This window comes from Euprymna scolopes, chromosome 22, assembly GCF_053919585.1.
Source record: "Euprymna scolopes isolate OS-2025 chromosome 22, ASM5391958v1, whole genome shotgun sequence".
Classification (NCBI taxonomy): domain Eukaryota; kingdom Metazoa; phylum Mollusca; class Cephalopoda; order Sepiida; family Sepiolidae; genus Euprymna; species Euprymna scolopes.
Genome location: NC_136503.1, coordinates 14,126,279 through 14,148,814, shown reverse-complemented (window position 1 = coordinate 14,148,814; position 22,536 = coordinate 14,126,279). Strand labels below are relative to the sequence as shown.

Below are 22,536 nucleotides of genomic sequence, written 5' to 3'. Positions count from 1 at the left end.
ATATACCATTCACTGGACAAAGCGGGGGAGGGTAGAGTGGTCGCTCTAGATATATCTAAGGCTTTTAACAGGCATGAGGGTCTTCTCAAGAAAATCAGATCATACGGTATCACTGGAAGAATACTTAACATAATGAAATCCTTCTTAGATAAGAGAAAAATCCAGGTTGTCCTTGACGGTCGTACATCTAAACAATATGATAGAAATGCAGGAGTGCCTTAGGAGTCTATCCTTGGACCTCTGTTATTCCTAATATTCATAAATGACCTCCCTGACAAAATTGTCTGTGAGATGAGTATATATGCTGACGACACCACACTCTATAACAGACACAACAGGAAAACAAATGAACACATATCTAAAGAAGGTGGGTTCTCTCTTCCGTGCTAGAAAGCTATTAACACCCAAAAGTATCCTATACCTCTATAGGGCCACCATTCGCCCATATATGGAGTATTGTTGTCATATTTGGGCTGGTGCATCTGCCACTGGTCTCTCGCTCCTAGACAAGATTCAAAAGAGAGTGGCCATCTAGACTTCAGCCTCTAGCCCATCGACGAAATGTTGCATCCCTCTGTCTGTTCTACAAGTACTTTAACGGTGAATGCTCTAACGAACTGCAAGCACTTGTACCCCCTTGACGTAAATACTCCCGACAGGCAGCAAAATACCACCCCTTCACGGTAGAGATCCTTAGATGTAAGAGAGCCTTTTACTCCAGTAGTTTCTTCCCCAGAACCGCTAGACTTTGGCATTCCCTTTCGGGTCCCTGCTTCCCCAACTGTACTGACATGCAGAAGTTCAAGTGTAATGTGAACCAACATCTTGCTGCCCAACTCCCTACACAGTACTCCTGATGCTTATGTACCTGATAGTAGCTCCTACAACAAAGTGGTAATGTGCCCTGTTTGGGGTGAAAATGTAATAGAAAAAAAAAAGTCCATATCCCTTATATCAAATTTCAAGTCTAAAGACCAAAAATTGACTGTTCTGCACACACACGGACATGTTCAGTTGTTTGTGAAAAATCTCCATTCAAAACATATATCTAAAAAATAATTTGTAAATTCTAAAGAATACAACTGGCAATCATTACATAACAATTATTAGTGCTGACAACAGGGCTTAATGTAGATTTCTTATGGCAAAACCATTAAAAACTGATATTATTTAATTAATAAGAATTCTTTTTGAGTAATTTGTATTATTTATCCATTTATTTATTGCAAACTATTATCCTCATCTTGTGACACAATGACTAGAAGATGAGGATAATAAATAAATGGATAAATAACATTAAAAACCTGTTTAAAATGATTACCATTCATTAATTTTGTTTAAATGTTGTTTACTTCTGGGAAATATTAATAAAAAAACTGGAATTACATTTCTGAATTTTTGAGATGAGAATAGCGTAGTGGATAAAGTACTTGATAAATTCAGTTGTGAAGTTAGTCTTCTGGAAGAGGTTCGATCCACAGTGTGGACAACACTCAAAGTACAATTGTGAATTACTTAGGACTTCTACCCAGTTATGGCTGATGAAATGAGAGCATGCTACCTCTATCGATTCAGTTTGAAATTCTGTGAAGATTTCTGAGTTCGACAAAGATTCCAGAGTTCTATAAGAAATACCTGAAGTCGGAAATTTGAACAAACATGTAAAAACAAGTTAACGCTCATTTTTTTTTTTTTTTAAAGTAGATCATTTTTTGGGTACCTAATGTACAAAGGGTCTAAATTTACAAAAAAAAAAAAAAAAAAAAAAATTACATTTCTTTTTATGCTATTCATTTCTTTTTTTTTTTTTAACCAGGGTTTGATGGAACCAGCAATGTGTTAGCAGGGAAGCTCTATGATATACCTGTACAGGGAACGCATGCACATGCCTTCGTCAATTCATTTATTAATTTTGACAGTTTGAAGAACAGGGTGAGATTAAAAAAAAAAAAAATTTGTAATTTTTTTCTGTAGCTGTTTATAAACACTCTCAACCTACCCCCTCCCCATCAAGTGTTTTTCAACACCCTCTTTTCTCTCTCTCTGGCTTTGAATATTTCACTTTCTCTGTTCCCCTCTCTCTGCATATTACTCTCTTTAAGATATTGTTCACAATGTTTATAGAATTTCTCTCTCTGAAGCACTGTATACTTAGTACCTTTTTATTTTTCCCCTCTGTATACTTCTACCTAATTCTTTCCTCACCCTTCTCTCTTCAACCTCATCATATTTCATGTATTTATGTTTAAGTTCGTGATTGCTGTGTGTGTATGTATGTGTATATATATATATATATATATATATATATATATGAATTTTCAGAATGTGAGAGATAATTAATTCCGCAGTCGAATTTTGATACAGTTTGCTTGATCTGTGCTACTAGACTTGTTTGTATGTGGTGCGGTTGCTCAAGAGTAGAGTACTCATCTCACTTGCAAGAGATCAGGTTTCGAATCTTAAGTTCAGATGTATTTAACTGATGATGCCAAATTAGGGCGAAACTCGAGTATTGGACTTCCAATTTAGCTTTCATGGCACTTGTGAGCTGTGGTATTGTTTTGACTGTGGAATTACATACGTATTAGCATAAGTCAAGTATCATGGTTTAGTTGTGTTCTAAACAGAAATATTTAATATTCAATATTAATGTTTTATCAGAGATGTAAAAAATTGATTTTAAACACCAGACACTCTTACTTGTGTGGTGATAAAACTTATGATGTTAAGCTGTATCAGTGTTAACTTTGGTCAAAATCGGACTGTTCCTTCTTCAATTGGATTTTTTTGATTATCAATTGAATGTCTTCAAGTCCAACATAAACAAATTCCTGATGAACCGCCCCCTTAAGTAGACACTCTATCAAATCTCAACATTAACGTACTGTACATGCAATAACCCTTATCCCCGAGTGGCTTCCGGGCCTTGATAAGTGGTGACCACCTTGTAAACAAAAAAAAATATTTATACTTATCAGAGGCATTCTGATACAAAACCTTTCTAAGAACACTGTCAGACAAATAAAGTACATTGGTGTGAAATTAAAAAAAAAAAAACGGCTCAGTTGTGTCTGAGTCCATAGGAAATGCTCACTCCCTTTATATATATATATATATATATATATATATAGAGAGAGAGAGAGAGAGAAATAGCAGGAACAAACCAAAATTATCATCCACATTTCATCTTTATTTCAAGAATTTCTTTGTGATGATTGATTTGATGAAATAAAATACCAGTACAATATACACTCTTTGCCAGAATTATATGCAAATCGACATTTTTGTTTTAACTCCGATAGTTTTCAATAAAAATTTGTGAAATTTACCACGTTATATGACAACACTAACACAAGTGCAGATCTAAAATTTTAAGCTAATCTGCACAGTAATAAATAATTGACAGCCATTTTGGTGATTTGCATTTTTTTCAGCATGCCAACTTTATATGCAAAGCACTGCTAAAATATGGTGAAGTGCTAAAAGATCATCAAAACATAGATTATTCTAGGAATTTGTAAATTGTGAACAACAATAATAAAGAACAAACAACTTCAATATGGTTTCATAGTACAATCAATATCTTATATAATTACCATTTTTATTGACAAGAGCAAAAAGCCTTTGGTCCATTGAAGATGTCAAACTTTCTATTTCATCTGATGAAATGTCTTTGGCAGCAGTCAGTATAGCATTCCAGAGGTCATCCTTGTTGTACTGCCTTCCGGAGTAAATATTTTGTTTCAAGATGCTCCACAGATTTTTGATGGGATTTAAATCTGGAGAATATGCTGGCCATCACATTATTTTCCCCATGTCTGGCAAAAACTCTCTCCAAATATTCAGTGGCTATCCTTGCAGAATGAGACGGTGCATTATTATGCATGAATATCATCTTTTTCAGGAATGCTAAATTCTTGTGCCAGGATTCCAAGTGTTCCTTAATGAGGTCAATGTAGAGTTTGGCAGTAATTTTCACTCCATCTGCGACTCTGAATGGTCCTACCAGCTCATTGCCAATGATTGCAGCCCAGAATATCACATCACCACCTCCTTGTTGACACCTGCTCCTTTGGAGACGTAGACCCTCATTATGGTACCATCCTCCTCTCCACCCATCGGGTCCATCAAGGGTTGCTCGACACTCATCGGTGAACAAAACCGTTTGAAAATTCACCTTCATGTGATCTCTTGCCCACTCCATCCTCTTTTTCTTGTGGATATCCTTCAATTGAGGGCGGACCTCTGGCTTTCCAAATTTTGCAATCGTCCTCAGGATACGGCAACGAGTTGATTTGGGCACATCAGGAACACCAGCTTTTTCAAAAAGTTGTTTGCTAGTTTCAAGTGGGTTATGGCGAAATTCTCTCTTGATCTTGCTCATTGTTCGATGTGACAGATATGATTTCTTACAAATTTTCCCTTTGTTAGAACGTCCGTTGTAAAGTTGAGGGTTAGTACAATATGTTTTGATTGTATGATGATCATGGTGTAATTCTTTGGCAATTTCTAAGGTGGAAATCTTATTATGGAACCTTTGAACAATTTTACACTTTTCAGCTTGACTTAAAGCACCTTTACGTCCCTCTTTTATATAAAGTTGGTACGCTGAAAAAAACTGCAAGTCACCAAAATGGCTGCCGTTTGCTTGCTATTGTGCAGATCAGCTTAAAATTTTATATCTGCGCATGTGTTAGTGTTGCCATATAACGTGCGAAGTTTCACAAATTTTCATTGAAAACTATCGGGGTTAGAACAAAAATATCGATTTGCATATAATTCTGGCAAGGGGTGTATATATAATAAATATATATATATATATATATACTAGCAGGGAGACCCAAGATTGAATGATGATCAACAAATATTTCACTCTCCCCATGTTTTTGTTGTCATTGAAATCAGTGAAATCGACCATTTTTCTTCTTTTTTTTTTTTCTTCACTTTGAACCCTTAGAAATCCCTCCTCTCCTTTGTTCCATACTCTTCTCTTATTTTCATTTCTTATATTCTATTCTTATTTTTTATCATTTTTTTTACTTACATATATTTCTTTATCTTTTCTATTTATTATTTATTTTTCTAATTCTTTATTATTTCCTTTTCAATCTTCTACTTTTGGAACTTTCTTTTCATGCTCTATTTTTTTTTTTCTCCCCACTAATTTTTTTTGCAATTTCTTATCTAATTATCTAAATGCTTTAAATTTATCTTGTTACCCTTAGTTTTGTATAATGCCTACTTTTCTGATGAGAAGCATTTAGCTTCAGAATGTCATGACCTAAAAAGGTTTCTTTTTCCTTTTATCCTTATTAACATAAGACCATGTAACTTTATTTCTTACCTTTTTAATATATATATATATATATATATATACACACACACATAATGTGTGTGTATATATATATATAAGCTGTACTCTTCCACGCGTTGCAGTGGCTCAATTCGGTGTAATGGAAAAATCTAATAAAAAGAGAAAATGCATGTTTCTCATATTCTTAGTACAATCTATAATAATACCAAAGAAATTTTGCAATATATTCATTTTTAAACAGTCCTAGATTTCGATTTCAGTTATTTGTACATATAATGTATTACAATTCAGTTTCGAGTTGTTTAACTTTTCTTTTTATGAATACATGGCATTTTTAAGGAATTGCAGCATATTTATGTGCATTTACTGCAGATTATTTGGAAACTATTAATTTTTGGAGATTTTCAGTAGCATATTCTAATTCCTAGCACAAAAATACACTTATATGATAAATTTCATTGCTTAATCTTCTGTTTTAACAAAAATACAGTATTTTTACTGAAAAAGTAGTGTAAAAAATGTGACAAAACGCATATGGTTTTAAATAGGGAAAAATATCCAAATGTGTGAGGCACAAAAATAGTCATAACTTCCTTAATTTTAATTGGATTTAAAAATTAAAAAAATATTCTTTCTAAGCTCATCAAGCTCTTTCTATGTATACCAATATTGAAATATTTTAAGCTATTTCAATTTTTTCATGTGTATTGCTATTCCTTGACTTTACAGATAGATTTTCTGAAAATTTCAATTAAATTGGTAATGTAGAAATATGGTTTTATCGATTTTGAACGAACCAAGAATTACATTTATATATATATATATATATATATATATATATATATATATGTATATTGGACTGTTGTTTTTCGTCGATTCGTACGTTGAGTTATTTGGAAAATTATGTGTGAATTTGTCAACATGATCATCTTTATCATGTACTGTATATGTGTGAGTCTAAAACAAACTTTTTATTTAAAAAAAAAACAGAAAAAAGGAAGGAGGAAAAAGATCAGGAAGGTAAAGGGACAAAAACGGTCCAGCCGCTGACCACTTACTATGTATGACTTTTGGAATGTTCCTTCATGTGTATTTTACATGTGTATTTGTGTGCCTCTACGTGATTATGGTTGCATGTGTGTGCAATAAACACATGTGTACATACAGACGTACGTCAACGTACGTATGTATGTTGACGTACGTCTGTATGTACGCATGTGTTTATTGTCATGTGTATGTGGGGTGGAGAGGGCTCCCGTAAGCCGTGGTGAAGGCAACCCCTCTAGGAGAAGCAAATCTTAGATTTAAAAAAACCTAAAAAAAAACCCATAAAGCGGGAGACCAATACCCGCATTAAGCTGGTCTGCAGTTTGAATTGTCGCAGGCTATCTTGGTCTTGCTTGTTGCTGGATGTCAACATTTTGAACCAAGAGAGAGATTTAGCTGTCGTACAAAGCTAAAACTCTGTAACATCATCTGTGTATAGATACCCCCTCAGCCATTGAAAAGTTGTGATGCGTGTAGGCCTGAAATGCTGGAAGCATGTAATAATTGCATTGTACAGATACTTCCTCAGCCATTTGTCAAAAAAAACGTCCTATTGGCGATGGCTGTCCATATTAACAGGAACAGAAGATATTATGCTAAATGGCACCCATTCCAGCTCTGTTGCTGGAATGTGAGAACACTTATTAACAATGGTAAAAGACTAGAACGGAAGACTGCAATTTTAACTAAGCAATTGCAAAGATACAATACAGACATTGCTGCACTCTCTGAGACACGTTTCGCAGGTGAGGATCAACTGGTTGAGCGTGAGTCAGGCTACACGATCTTCTGGTCTGGTAGTGCTGAAAGGGAGAGGCGTGAGGCTGGTGTTGGTTTTGCAGTTAAGAACTCCTTAATTGACAAGATTGAATAGCCAGTAGGCATAAATGACCGTGCAATGACATTGAGAATGCCCCCTGCTGCTGGTCGTTACATAAATGTTCTTTCTGCCTATGCGCCGACTCTTACTTCGATTGAAGACGATATTACTTCCTTTTATCATATGCTTAGATCTGTTATCACCGGTTTGCCATGTGCTGAGAGTTTGGTGGTTCTTGGTGACTTCAATACACTGGTTGGATCAGACAATGAGACTTGGTCTCCGTTCGGTCCATATGGCATTGGTAGAGTCAATTCAAATGGTATGCTGCTTCTCCATCTCTGCAGTGAACTAAATCTTGTTATCCAACACTTTTTCCCACCAGAAAAACAAGGAAACCTGGTTCCATCCTCAATCTAAACATGGCCATTTGCTTAATTACATACTGTGTAGACGTGGTAATCCTGGAAATTTTTGCAAAGTTAGAGTAATGCATGGTGCTGACTGTGGTACTGATCATTTAATGGTCAGTTAAACTGAGAATTACAGTTCGCAAAAAAAGCCGTTTCAATGGTGTCAAAGTGCCTAAACGTATTGATGTTTCCAAATTGAAGGATCCAGTCGTACGAAGTTCCTTGAAATCTGCTTTCAACAGGTGGATTTTTCAGATTGTGATTGGGAGACAGTAAGAGATACAATATACCAAAAAGGTGTTGAAGTTCTTGGATTGAAGGTTCCCAGACATCGAGATTGGTTTGCTGATAATTTCAATCAAATTAACCTTCAAATTGGAAGAAAGCGGAAAGCTTATTTCAAACTTCTCAACTCTTCACCTCTGAACAAGCCAGCGCTCGCTGCCCACTTTTCTTCTGTGCGGAGTGAGGTTCAGTGTTGTGTGCGCCAAATAAAAAACAAATGGTGGTCTGACCTCTCCAGGGAGATACAGACTGCCTACGATATCAAGACATTCTACACTCTGCTTCATCAGGCTTATGGTCCGAAATCCTCTTCAACTACACCAATCCTGGCGAAGGACGGGAAAACCTTGCTGAAAACCTCAGATGAAATTATGCATCGATGGCATGAACACTTTCATGATCTTTTTCATAACCCATCCAATGTTGATGTTGCTGCAATAGAAAGTATCCCTCAATGTTCCTTTTGTCCGGAACTTGATGTTGAACTGACTCTTGTGGAAACAGCTGACTGCATAAAACTCAAACAAAGCCCCTAGGCTGGATGGCATCTCTGTTGAGCTGCTGATACATGGTGGTGTCAATGTACATTGTGTGGTCCACTCTTTGATACTGTCAGTATGGCAGGGTGACCAGGTTGCCCGAGATTGAGTAGATGCCATCTTGGTTATGTTGTACAAAGGAAAGGGTACAAGGTCTGATTATGGAAATTATCGAGGTATCTCGCTGCTGAGTGAAATTGGAAAGGTATTTGCACGGCTCTTGCTACACCGATACGAAAAGTATGTATGTCCTGATATTCTTCCGGAATCCCAGTTTGGTTTTAGAGGTGGGCAAGGAACTGTGGATATGGTGTTTTCTGCTAGACAGCTCTTGGAAAAATGTATTGAACAGCGTATGCCTCTTTGCCAGGTGTTTGTGGACTTAACCAAGGCGTTTGACACAGTCAACCATGAGGCTCTCTGGAAAGTGCTGGAAAAATTTCGCTGTACACCTGCTTTTACAGACAAGTTCAAGCAACTTCATCGTAGTATGAAAGATCGCGTCAACTTCAATGGTCAGCTTTCAGAAGAATTCCCCATTGATAATAGTGTGAAGCAGGGTGATTTGCACCAACATTGTTTTCGCTCTGACTGCTGTGCTCTGGTATAGTTTCCACGATTATTATATGGGTGTTTATATTAGATTCCGAACGACTGGAAAAGTAGTAATTGTCTGTATTGTCTGTATTTTTGAGATGAGGTGTTTTCATTTGAGATTGTCGGACTGACTTCCTCATCTTGGTTGTTATAGTCACAACGTTTCGTTCGTTTTGCCCTCCGGCCTTGATCAGGTATTTTGTATCGAACTGGGGAACCGTTGTTAGGAGTCTAGACTGGAAAAGTGTTCAACCTCAGAAAATTCCCAGCCAAAACACTCGTTAGTGATGGACTTGTTAGGGAACTGTTGTATGCTGATGATGCTTACTTTGTAATACATTCCCCAGTAGATATGCAACTAGTGATGGATCTCTTTACAAATGCTTGTACCTGCTTCGGACTGACAGCATTAAGAAAACTAAAGTCATATACACTCCCACTCCTGATGATTTGTATGTGGAACCTGATATCTTAGTCTGTGGAAAGCGCCTTGAAGTCGTAAAAAATTTTGTCTACCTTGGGAGTGCCTTATCAAATGATGGCACTCTTAATACGGAAATAAGACAGAGAATCAGCAAGGCATCTGATGCTTTTGGAAGGTTACAAGATAGTCTGGTCTGACGGTGATCTAACTCTGACAACTAAAATTTCAGTATATCAAGCATGTGTAGTACCATCCCTACTCTACGCATCTGAAACTTGGACCTTGTACCGGTCACATATAGAATTGCTCAAGAGGTTCTATCAGCATTGCCTTAGACACATTCTTGGTTTAAAGTGGTATAGCTTTGTCCCTGATACATATGTCTTAAAAAAGGCCAAAACAGCCAGTATTGCTATTATTGTTATTAAGAACCAGATGCATTGGGCGGGTCATCTCATATGGCTTGAAGACTATCGACTCCCAAAACAGTTGTTTTATGGTTAGCTATTTCTTGGAAAAAGACCCCAGCACAAGCCCAAAAAACGTTTTCGTGATAGCATCAAGGAGAGTCTGGTGAGCTTTCATATTCCTGTTGACAGTTGGGAGTCCCTAGCGTATGATCGCAAGCAGTGGAGGACACTGATATACAGGGGTGCAGAACACTTTGAAGCAGCCAAAATAGACTGAGCGAAGCTTAAGAGAGCATGTAGGAAATGCCAAACCTTGCCGCCCAACCATGGAGATCTCTGGATCTGTAAGGTGTGTGATCGGGATCTGTTGTCTAAGGCAGGTTTTGTTAATCACATGAAAGCCCACGATAATACAGGTTCCGCTGCTGTTAGTTTCATACAAATCAGTGAACGTTTTCAGTGTCATGTCTGCTTGAGGGTGTGCAAGTCGCTGGCAGGGCTAAAAAGTCATCTCCAGGCACATGGACTTTTAGTGACTGAGGGGTGGCTCTCGTCTGACAAGATGTTGCAATGATCATATATATATATATATATGTATATATGTATATTACTATTTCATTTAATCACATAAATTCATACAAGATATAATATGCATAAATTTTCAGTATTTTCTTCAACAGTGCGCAATACATAAGTAGAGCAAGGGAGTAAGTTATGAAAATATATATATAGCAATTAAGCTACACGGAATATTTCGTGTTTCATCCTCATGAGAATTCGTCAGGCTTATGCGAAGAGTTGTGGTTATTGCACATTTTTATATAAACACATGATATTGAATTTGCTAGTTAGCCAATCAGCTTAATTGTAACCGTGCCCTTTTCCTATAAAACAAACAAAGGGAAAGGGTGAACCTGAGGTCAACTGTACCTTTGTCCTGTAAGTACCCGACCATTAGCTGATTAGGATGGGCGCGGTTACAACTAAGAAGCTGATTGGCTAACTACTACATTCAATAGCATGTGTTTATATAAAAATGTGCGATAGCCACAACTCTTTGCATAAGCCTGACAAACTCTCATGAGGATGAAACGCAGAATATGCTGTGTAGCTTAATTGCCATACATATTTTCATAACTTATATATATAATGTATGGCTAGAGGTCTATTTCTAAAACAGTAGGAGTAGTTTGTGGAGAATAACTAGACAAGAACTATAACTTTATTTCTATACTAGTGTTATTTGAATCAGCAATCAAAAATTTCAGAACTTTTAATGGTGTCGGAATCATAAAAATTTGAGCCTATTTTCCAATTAAAAAAACAAACTATTCTTTGAATTGTTTTTTGTTTGTTTTATTTAAAATTTTATTTTCAATTGCTAGCATTATTAAAAAAACATAATATTTATTGATTTTTACACTATCAGTAAAACTAAAATCGATAGATTACCTCTGCCACAAGTGTATTTTACATTCGTGAAAATATATGCATATATTATATGGGTTTTTCATGGTCACCGACACTCACAAAAAATTCTGTAGCTAAATATTTAGAGAGTTTAAAAGAATTGGGATCGATAATTTAGAACAGAACTGGTAATTGTATCGGAAACTGGGAGGGAGGGGGGGGAGTGGCTGTTGAAATCGTCCCATCTGTTATGCATGTTATATGACTGATGTTTTTCTTTATGCTAAAATTTGATTCCAATTTTTCTAGAAACTGAAGAGGCGAGATTCTGATGAAGTAGTTGATTTCTTGGCACTTTGTTTAAAATGGCAAGATACTCTCTCAAATCAATTTGGTAAGTATTATTTCTACTCCTTTTGACAGAACAGAACAGTTTGATTCTAGCTAATGTAAACCCGTGTTTATTTGTTTTTTTGCATCTGTTCATTGCAGTGGTTTTGATAATCTGCTCATTTTCTCTGTTCGAATTTAGTGGATTTTGATGCTAGACACAGTGTTGATTACTGCTGCAAAGGATTTTCCTTCCCCCAAAAAGTTACAACTTTAAAACAAATGATTTTTTGTTTTATGAGCTGTTACACTGATTCATCATTTCTACCTAATGTATCAATGCCTCTGTTCAGTCTTGAAAGACAAAGGATACCCCCTGTAGAGGCAGCTGCACATGTACTTGTGTGGCAAGGGTTTCACAATCTCCAACCACACCTCTCCTGAATGACTTGAAACAATGTCGAGATAAGCGGCAAGCATATACAGCACCTGGAAGTCCCAAATAGTCACCCATCTGGTACTGGCCAAGTTCATTGTTGCTTAACTTTGTTGATGTGATGGGAACCAGTCTGTCTGACATGAATGCAGGCCTGATGATATTATTGTATTGTCTGTTTTGAAAACTGAAACCTACATATCTAAGTCCTTTAGTTAATGTAGCTTTAGAATTGACATGTCCCACCAAGAACATGATGTAAGATGTATGTCCTCAAAAAGCTATAGTCGTTTGAAGCAGCTGAGTGGTTTTAGCTACAGTAATCAAGTAACACAATCTAGTAAGTCTCCTTAATGAATGTTCATTTGTAGTCGTAACTGTTAATATGCTTTATGCTTTTGTTGTCACTCCCAGGCTGCTATAACTTGTCCTTATTCATGGCTTACACCAGCCAATCATATTCTTGTGAGAAGGAACTCTAGATGTATTCATATTCATTATGCCAATAATTAATGACTAGGTATGTTCCATTTAGCAATGTAATCGCTAGCCAGTTCAGCGAAGAAGTCTCCATTCTTTCATCGTCAAGAAGTACATGATGATATGATCTCTGTTAGAAACTTGAAGAAGTGACAGTTGAAAAAGATTTATTGGTTCGTATTTTGAATTCAACTTAATCAAAGAAACAAAGCTACAGACAATAAAGAAAATTCTTTATTATGTATGTACCGGTCACAGAACGAAGATGTCACATTCCAAAAATCACAAATTGATCAAGTAGTTTTATTTTTAACTAAGAAAATCCAACTTTATGAGTAGCTGAAAAGTCATTGTCTCTCCTTCCATTATGAAAAAAAAATGTCAAGAATTAAAGGAAGATAACTCAACAATAATTCATAACTACAAGATTTATGATGATGAATTTGCATTAATTGCTTAAAAATAATTTTCTTTGTAAAAATTTGATTAATTCATGTGATTTTTGGAATATGACATTACTGTTCCGTAACCGTTTTATACATCATAAAGATTTTTCTGTCGTTTTTTTTTTTTTTCTTTTTTTAAGTTGAATTCTAAATAATAACCAATACTTGCTCTCTGTTCAGAGTTTGTTTTGTAGATGGTAAGATGCTAAATCAATTCCTTTCAACTGCTAACACTTAATCATGAAATAAACTAATGAAATAAATATACATTTATGCATATTTTTATTTTTTTTTTCTAATAAAAGAAGCTTAATTTATTTTTCAGGTTTTTTGAAAGATCAAGTTAGCGAAGGTGAACTTGCCGCTTTCTGTTCATATGCAATCTCTTTTCCTGATGCTTTCCTTGCACTCATTGACACCTACGATGTGGTGAAGTAAGTAGTATCAACTTTTAAAATGAGATATGTCATACATTTATGTCAAATTACAATACAAAGATTTTGTAAATTAAACATTTGTGTCAAATCAATATTTCAACATATTAAGTCTTCCACAGAATAAATATATTTTCTTTTTTTTGTGCCATGATGTCAAAATGAAAGGAATTCAGTAGTAAAATCTTTATGTTATGCTTCTTTTTAATGTCTGCGAGGAACGCATGGTATGAAATACTTAGATTGTGTTCTCCGTGATATAAAGATTGTTTAAATTTTAAAATGAAATACTCTTTATCTGTGCCTAAACCTAAATGTAGATTCCATGAACAAAACTTCTTCCTTAGAATTACACACCTGTGGAACTCCCTTCCGTTTTCCTGTTTCCCAACTGTCTACAATATGGTTGTCTTCAGGTTCAACATGAACAAATTCTTGGTGAGCCATCCCCTTAAGTAATTCAATTTACCAAATTTCCACTACTAACGATTACCATGACATGTTCCCCTTGACCACTGTACACTCATTAACCCTTATCCTCGAGTAGCCTTCGGGCCTTGATAAGTGGTGACTCCTTTGTAAAAAAAAAAAAAAAAAAATGTACATTATATGTTTATAAGCCAAATTGCAATGCAAAAAAAAAAAAAATCTGAGGAAGATGTATGACATCAGATTATTGATTTTTTTTTAAATTTATTTTTTATTTATTTATTTATCTTAAACAAACGTTTGTTAATTTTACAAAATCTTTACATTATAATTTGACTTATAAGCGTATCATGTACGCATTTCATTTTAAAGTTTAAACAACGCTTATATCACAGAGAACAAAATCTAACTATTTTATCAACTTTATTTAACGCACAACATCAACTTTTTCTCTGTGTGTAGCAAATATTCATTTAGCGCAGATGTCTGAAAAATACGGCTACCATGTAATTACATACTACAGCTAATGGGCAACCATTTTTTATGATTAATAGACGTGTGGCATAATGAATAAACTACTTGGTAATATTCGGTTGTAATTGACAATCTTCTGGAGATTAAAGGTTAAATTTTTGGTGTGATGCAAAATAATTTTCATTCGAGACAAGAAAATGTACTTTTACAAGGGTCATTCGAAAAGTAAATCCTCCTATTTATTTATTTTTTTTTTTTAACTAAAAAAAAAAAAAAAGTTGAAGAGATACAAAGACAGGAGTGGTACTATGACAACAAGTGATCTTTTTGTTCTCCAGAACTTATTTTCTACAGTCAACACCATTTTCAATGCATTTTTTTTGCCAAGAATTCAATGATGCATCACTAATTCTGATGCATGTTACCAAAATGCGTGCGTTCATATTCTGCATAAAAAAATATTTCTCAGTCATCTTAGTTGGTAGGTACAAGTTTTGCAAATGAAATGGAAAAAATAACTTCATGATCTTAGCTCAACAGGATCCACTTTCTCAAACAGTTGCTGTATCAGGAAAAAAAAACAAAAAAACACAAGAACTTTTGACTCTGAATGATCGCCGATATGTGCATAACAGCAATGCCAATACAGACTCTAGCAATAACATCCAGATTAGACTAGCAACGCCAATACAAACTCAATACAATAATGTCAACACAGCCTAAGAGCGATCTATGAAACCACTAACAAATGACTCGAGTGTCATCCTTATTTCCCTCCTGGACGAGTGCATTTACATACCCTAAGGGGTGTCGAGTGAAAGTATGTGCATACCATTCTCAGGTGCTTCAACGCATGCCTGTCACACTTGCTGCAGATTAATTCATGGCATCTGTTCTCTCCAATTTCTAAACAGCAACTGTCATGCCAAATTGACTCAAATTCATTTTCTCACCAAAGCTAGCTAAAATTAGTAAGCAACATGCCAATCCTACTTATCAATTTTCTACACTGCCAACGTTGTTACATCATCGCAACAATAATAAAATACTACTAAAATTTTGAAAGAACTCCTAGGCAAAAGACCTTGTAGAAAAACGATCTTGCAAGACTGATTTCCGCATGTTTGAATTTATGATCATCACTTTCTGTTTAACATCCATTTTACGAACTGGCATGTGTTCGACGCCTCTAAGAAATTAACTTCTACAGTAACCTATCTCTGACCTAGTTTGATTTTTATTGCTTTCTCCCAAGTTTTCCTTGTCTTTTCTCTGTGATCTGAACCTGTTGTTTAGACTTCTCTGCATCTTTTGACCCAAGACCTTTCATCCATTCTTTCAAATTTTGCCATGCCACCAAAGTTCACTCTTCTGCAGACATCTGCCTATACTGTCCAAATTTAATCTTCCTCTGAGGTCATCAGAACTAAGCCCGTCTTTAAAACTTTTATTACATTTCCATCACATCATTCTCATATCATTTCTCTCCATGCAACACATGTCCTCAATCTTCACTGGCCAGGTTTCACTTCTATAGACTTTGTACACATGCCGGATAACTTCTTCCCTTGGTCAACAATGGTAATGCTCTGCTGATTAGGAATGACAGAAGTTCTCTGAATGTACTCTATCCACTTTTGCGATCAAACTAACACCTACTTTACCATGTGCCCCAATGGTGTCACCAGTGTAACAAAACTTCTCGGCTTCTGAGGATATCTATAACAAAGTCAGCCATGCATTCACCGATTCCACCTCCTCCCCTCCACGAAAATAAGGGCATGGATAGTGACCCATAATGCACCTTACATCAACTAGATAGGAAATTGGAGAAACATGATCCAATCAATTGTCTGGTTACAGCACACCCTAGTATCTATAAGTTCATCCCCCAACCTTATTATTAAACCTGATTCTTCTAAAATTCAAAACCTTATTTCTATTTTTTGTTTTCTTTACAAATAGATACTGGAAAGTTGTAGCTGAGGGGAAAAAACCCCAGATTACCACTGTTAAAGAGCTGTTTTTTGCCTGTGGTCAATGTTTTTTCTGGGCACATTATTTTTTCTAGGAGTAATGTTTTTTCTATGGGCAACAAAAAAATATAAAATTATAAATCTACCTATAGGATTGCAGTTGACAACTTTATTCAGCATTAAATAAACTATAGTTGGTTGATATATCGCAAAATGAACAAGCTAATTAGTTTAACAGTATGGGATTGTTCAAAAACAATGATTGTAATTATGTGGTGGAGTATCCAGACCGAAAAGTTTTAATAAAAGGCAGGTTAAAAGATGTACAGTAAAGGGGAACGAATACACAACAAATGAAGGCAACTATACAAGCTTATATGAAAAATGACTGGATTTGTTATTAAATAACCTAGAAATTTTTATATGGAAATCACTTAAGACAAGGCATGAAGCCACTTGATGTAAGGAGCTAACAAGAATGAAAGATGACTATTGTAAAGACATGTCTAGAAGTGTAAGCCATGTTTAGTTTCAGAACAGTTTCTGATGGTTTGTTGTTCTACACAAGCCCTGGGAGGTGACTGGTTTGCAGTAGACAGTTTTTTAGTTGGAATCCACAGAGCAAACGATTCTTCCCGTGTTGACATGGAGAAAATATATGCGAAATTGTTACAGAAAGGTTTAATATTTATGGAGCAATTCTCGTTTCTGATTGATTGGTAGCAGAACGTGAATTAATTCGATTTGTCAGTTCCTAGCAGCATCGTTTATAAATAGAATCTCCCGACTGTGTGAGATCATACCCCATTATAGTGCAAATATATTGTAACATGTTTATTGACTTTAGATTTGAAAAAAAAAATGATTGTAGGTAGGATGAAAACGGTGAGTAGGAAGAGAGTTTCACAACCTTGCAATTCATAGAAAGAAGCTGCTGGAATAGGAAGCTGTATTACAATGAAGTATTAAACAGTGGATGGGGACCACTACACTAATGAGTAAAACAAGCTGGAACAAAGAAAGCAGGAAATAAATCAGACAATTATGAAAAACATACACCATAATAGTATTTATAAAAAAAAGACTGAGACTAGCAACATCACGTCCGTGAGATGTTGCAGTGAAGAAGAAAGTGTGGCACCAAAGAAATTACAAATACGTTTCTGCAGTTTATCAAAAACCTTCAAATGCGACAGAGATTCACCTGCTCAAATACGACAACAGAACTCCATACACGGTCTAATAGATTTGTAGAGATAGAGAATAGCCTCAGGTGTGAGAAAGCGGTTTAGAGCGATAGAACTGATTTTACAAGGATCAGAAAGAGCAATGGATTTAATAAATGAATGTCAAGAAAGATTTGATGAGAAAGAAAGATCAAGAAGGTTTACAGTCGATTTTTCATCAAGAGCAGAACCATCCATAAGAATCTCAGGAAGAAAAAGGAACACACCTACAAATGGAAAACAATAGTTGAGTTTTAATGGTTGATATACTATAAAACAACCAAATAGTTTGTAACCCCTAATTTTGATAAACGAAATTATTAATCTTTTCAACTAATTTTGATTCACGCTTTTTTCTTTACTTTTTTTTTCTCTTTTGTTTTCCACCCTCTTAGGAGTGGCCTGCCTAATTTCTGTACCGTGGCTTTGGCACTACATGAGATTGGTTACACTCCAAAAGGAGTTCGACTTGACAGTGGTGATTTGGCCTACCTCTCTCATATCTCTCGTAAGATGTTCCAAGTAGTCGCAGAAAAGTAAGTATATCTCTGTACGTTTGTTTTCTTGTTTTGTCGCTAAAATTTCAAACTATTCGGAATCAAATGACTCAACTAACTTGATTTTTAGTTATCGTCAAATTTTGTGTCTGGCTGATCATTCTGCTTCATGATGAATGCCCTGAGAAAGTCCCTTCTGATTAATGTTTACCAACCAAGATGAGAACAATAGTCCAAACAATCGAAATAATGCAACAAAAAAATCATCAAGACTCATCTCAAAAATATACAAACACCATATCACCAAAAAGTAATGGACTCAGATTTATTAAAAAGAAAGGAATAGACTTGGTGTTATTTTTCACATCCAGCGTGAATTCACCTGAAGACAGTCGGAGATTACATTGGCTGAAACGTTGTGGAAAAAAAAACAAAAAAACAACCAAGATGAGAACAATCCAAATAATACAAAAAATAATGTTTAACAGTTTAAAAATATGTTATTCTAAAAGACAGCTAAGTTGGTTTACATGTTTTAATATTGGTAAACATTAAGCAATAAGCAGAAGGGATTTTTCAAGGGCATTCATCATGAAGCGGAACAATCAGCCAGTCATGAAAGTAAACAGACATGTGGAATTTGACGATTGCTTGATTTTTATTTTTTTAATTTTTTTTTTTAAATCATTGTTCACCAGAATCCAAACCACATGCATCTATTTGTTTGAAGATGGAGCTGCTCCCAAATGCATATTTTGCAGTTAACAATAGTAAATAATTTAATGATCAAGTGTGAGGGACATTCCAAAAGTAATGCCTCCTATTTTTTCTTTCGCCCATGTAGATCAGAGGGTATTTCAAATTGCATTGTTATGATGACTGAACTTATGCGTTCATGAACTGAAAGTTTCATCTTGTTGCAAATATTGAGTGTGAGACTTTAAAAAAGCAACCCCTGTCATGGATGCGTGTCAGAAGCAGAGATTCTATTAGGCTTTGATGACTGGTGATTTGTTGGTACATAGAAGAAAACTTAGATAAATGAGAGCTGAAGCTACATTTACTCTGTACAGGTTGAACCAGCTTCCTTTAAAGGAAAACGTTTCCTGGAGCTATGAAATTCACAAACAGTTCCCAGTTGCATGTATATCCGTGTCAAGGGATATGATTATGTTAGGGTTTTGCAACTCTTTCGAGGAGGTGTTGATGTCCTGCATACAGCACCTGGTATTCCCAATTGGTCATTCATCTGATACTGACCATGCTCAATGTTGCTCAACTTTGGTGATCTGTGATAATGTGATTATGCCATATTTACGCTTAATTAGAAGTAAAATGGATTCTTTTCAAACATGACTTTATCTCAGAACTACAATATATTTTATTTCACATTGAGATTAATGTAATATTTTTGTCACATTTTTTTTAAAGGAAAAAAGAAATTGAATTTTCATTCAACTATCAATTTGGATGAACGTTTGTAACTGTTGTGAAACCCCACCCCTTTTTTATTTATTCTTTTACAGGTTCGATATTCCAATGTTTGCAAAACTGACCATTGTCGCCAGCAATGACATTAATGAAGATACAATTCATTCATTAAACCAGCAGGTACGATCTTGTTGTCACTTGACTCAAGTTTTCTTGCATCTCTTTTTGGTTGTGATCTTGAACTCTTACTTTAGAAGTGGAGGGGGAATAAATTGCTTTCTTTCTCTCAGCTTTTAATGCTTTGTCGGCATCACTGGTAACTTCTGCAAATAAAAAAAAAATGACTTTCACTAATATAAATTTTCTCCAAATGATTTTAATATAGAAAACTATATATAATATGTGCGTCTAAAGAAACGTTAAGTATTTAATATATAAAAAAATAAAATTAAAAATACAGTTTAAATTACTAAGTTCGACATATGATTTTAGTACCTACATAAGTCGACTTACTGCTAGAACACTGACAATTACTAAAGTGAATATAACAGTGAAAGAAAAAACAATAACTCTAAATTTAAATTATTAAATAGAAAACAGAACATCAAGCTGTTTACTATGTAGCTGTTGTTAAATTCATGGCTATTCAGTAGAAAATACCTCTTCCTCAATAAAAAAAATGTAGACACAATGTAGTTACTATTATATTAATATACTAGCTGAAGTGCCCGGGGTTGCCAGGTTGTATTTGATATATTTGAATATTCCATCCTCATACATAATTTTATCATTGATTATAACGAAACATTAATTCATAATGGATTCTTTTCCCACATCCCCCATAAGCTAAGAGCAGTAAGTGCGTTTTATTTCATGGAGGTCTTGCCAGCAGGACTAATCTTCTTTTCTAGTTTAATCTTTTATCTTTTAGTCCTGCTTCTTTCAAAATATGATGCAATTATTATTTTATATCATAGTGTATATTTGAAACTGTTAAATCTCTTTTGTATTAGCTATTTAATGTGCAATACAGGTAAAGCTGGCATTAGTAATATATTCTGTTAAAGAAATAATTGAAATTTAGTTTCCAGCAGAGCATATATGAACACTGGTAAATGTACCTTTATAATTATTTTTGAGGTGCCTTTACATAAACAACACTTTGGGTGTGACCTTTAACAGGTGTGTAAATGTAGTTTTTCAGAACTTCTAATTCGTGAGCAACGAACATAAAAGCCATAAAAGCAAGGTGTCGGAAGATTAAGTCAAACAGCTTTGGGGCTTTGTCTTTGAGCTTTATCTATAGACATGGCAATGCATGAGCAATGAACATACAACTGGCCATGAGAAAAACAAGGTTGTCCAACAACTTTTGGGGGGTTGTCCTTGAGCTTTATAGACATGGCAAAACTAATTTTTATTGGAAATTGTAAACGCTTGAACTGAAATGGCATGTCAGAAGGAATAAAAATAAAAAAAATTTCCAGTTATTGTAATGGCTTCCAGAACATTCGTTTTCAAATATTTTATTGCTAACTGTGTTATTACACAGTTTAGGGGAATCAAGATTTCTTAATACAACTGGAGCTCCTTCCTTCAATATAAAGTTATGATGTGGCATTCCAGGTGGTTGTAGTAAATTCTACAGGAAATTCTACTGCCTGATCTTTTTTCAATTTTCACCCCAAACAAGTCACAATGCCACTTTGAAGTAGGGGGCTACTATCGGAGATAAGTTGCAGGGGTATGATGAAGGGGGATGTGTGGCAAGATGTCTGTTCACATTACACTTTAACTTCTGCATGTCAGTACAGTTGGGAAAGCAGAACCCAGAAGTGAGTTCCAAAGTTTAACAGTTCTGGGGAAGAAACTATTGGAGTAGAAGGATTTCTTACACCTAGAGATCTCTACTGTGAAGGGGTGGGATTTATCTGCTTGTCGGGTTTGTTCACGTCAAGGGGGTACAAGTGCTTGTAGTTTGTCAGAGCATTCACCATTAAAGTACTTGTAGAACAGGCAGAGGGATGCACCATTTCGTCGATGGGACAGAGGCTGAAGCCTAGATGACAGTTCAGGACCTATCAGGTTGGCGACTCTCTTTTGAACCCTGTCAAGAAGTGGGAGACAAGTAGCAGATGCACCAGCCCAAATGTGACAACAATACTGCAAACATGGGCGAATGGTGGCTTTATACATACACACACGCACATACATAGAAATATATGTAGGAGCATACATATATACATACCCACCTACACACTCACACACGTACTCGCACACATAAATGCTTTTTTACACCTAGGGATCTCTACTGTGAAGGGGTGGGATTTACTTGCTTGTCGGGTTTGTCGAGAGTATTCATGTCGAGGGGGTACAAGTGCTTGTAGTTCGTCAGAGAATTCACTATTAAAGTACTTGCAGAACAGGCAGAGGGGTGCAAAATTTCGTCGATGGGACAGAGGCTGAAGCCTAGATGACAGTTCAGGACCTATTAGGTTGGCGACTCTCTTTTGAACCCTGTCCAGGAGTGAAAGACTAGTAGCAGATGCACCAGCCCATACATGGGCAAATGGTGGCCTTATAGAGGTACAGGATACTTTCAGGCATAAGTAGTTTTTTAGCACAGTAGAGAGAGCTCACCTTCTTCGCAGCAGCCTTGGCAATGCTTTCAATGTATCTATTCCAGTTCATGTTCCCTGTAAATGTTAGGCCGAAGAGTTTAAAGGAAGTACTTTTGGGTAATGTGTTCTTAGCCATTGCTATTGGCAGTAGAGAAGGTTTCTTGTAGTTATTGAAGGAAACAAGCTTAGTCTTTGTAGCATTGAATGTGACCATCCATTTTTGTCCCCATTCTACTACAGATTGGAGGTCATCCTGTAGTGTTTCTGCCATTTCCTTAGATATGTGTCCATTTGTTTTCCCCTCGTGCCTGTTATAGAGAGTGGTGTCATCAGCAAATATACCCATCTCAGAAACAATTTTATCAGGGAGGTCATTTATGAATATCAAGAATAATAAAGATCCAAGGAGAGACCCCTGAGGTACTCCTGCATTATATCATATTGTTTAGATGTACGACCGTCGAGGACAACCTGGATTTTTCTCTTAAGGATTTAAT

At 35.6% G+C, this 22,536-nt stretch overlaps 1 protein-coding gene across 6 annotated transcripts in view; it reads left to right on the top strand.

Annotated features, from left to right (window-relative positions):
* LOC145243903 (nicotinate phosphoribosyltransferase-like) overlaps positions 1-22,536 on the top strand; it is a 328,038-nt gene that overhangs the window by 233,325 nt on the left and 72,177 nt on the right. For all 6 annotated transcript variants that reach the window (XM_080107013.1, XM_080107009.1, XM_080107014.1 and 3 more), the window contains 5 exons: positions 1,817-1,932; positions 11,569-11,653; positions 13,277-13,385; positions 17,886-18,026; positions 19,514-19,598. In XM_080107013.1, the coding sequence (XP_079963139.1) occupies positions 1,817-1,932; positions 11,569-11,653; positions 13,277-13,385; positions 17,886-18,026; positions 19,514-19,598 (536 nt within the window). The remainder of the gene's footprint in view (positions 1-1,816; positions 1,933-11,568; positions 11,654-13,276; positions 13,386-17,885; positions 18,027-19,513; positions 19,599-22,536) is intronic.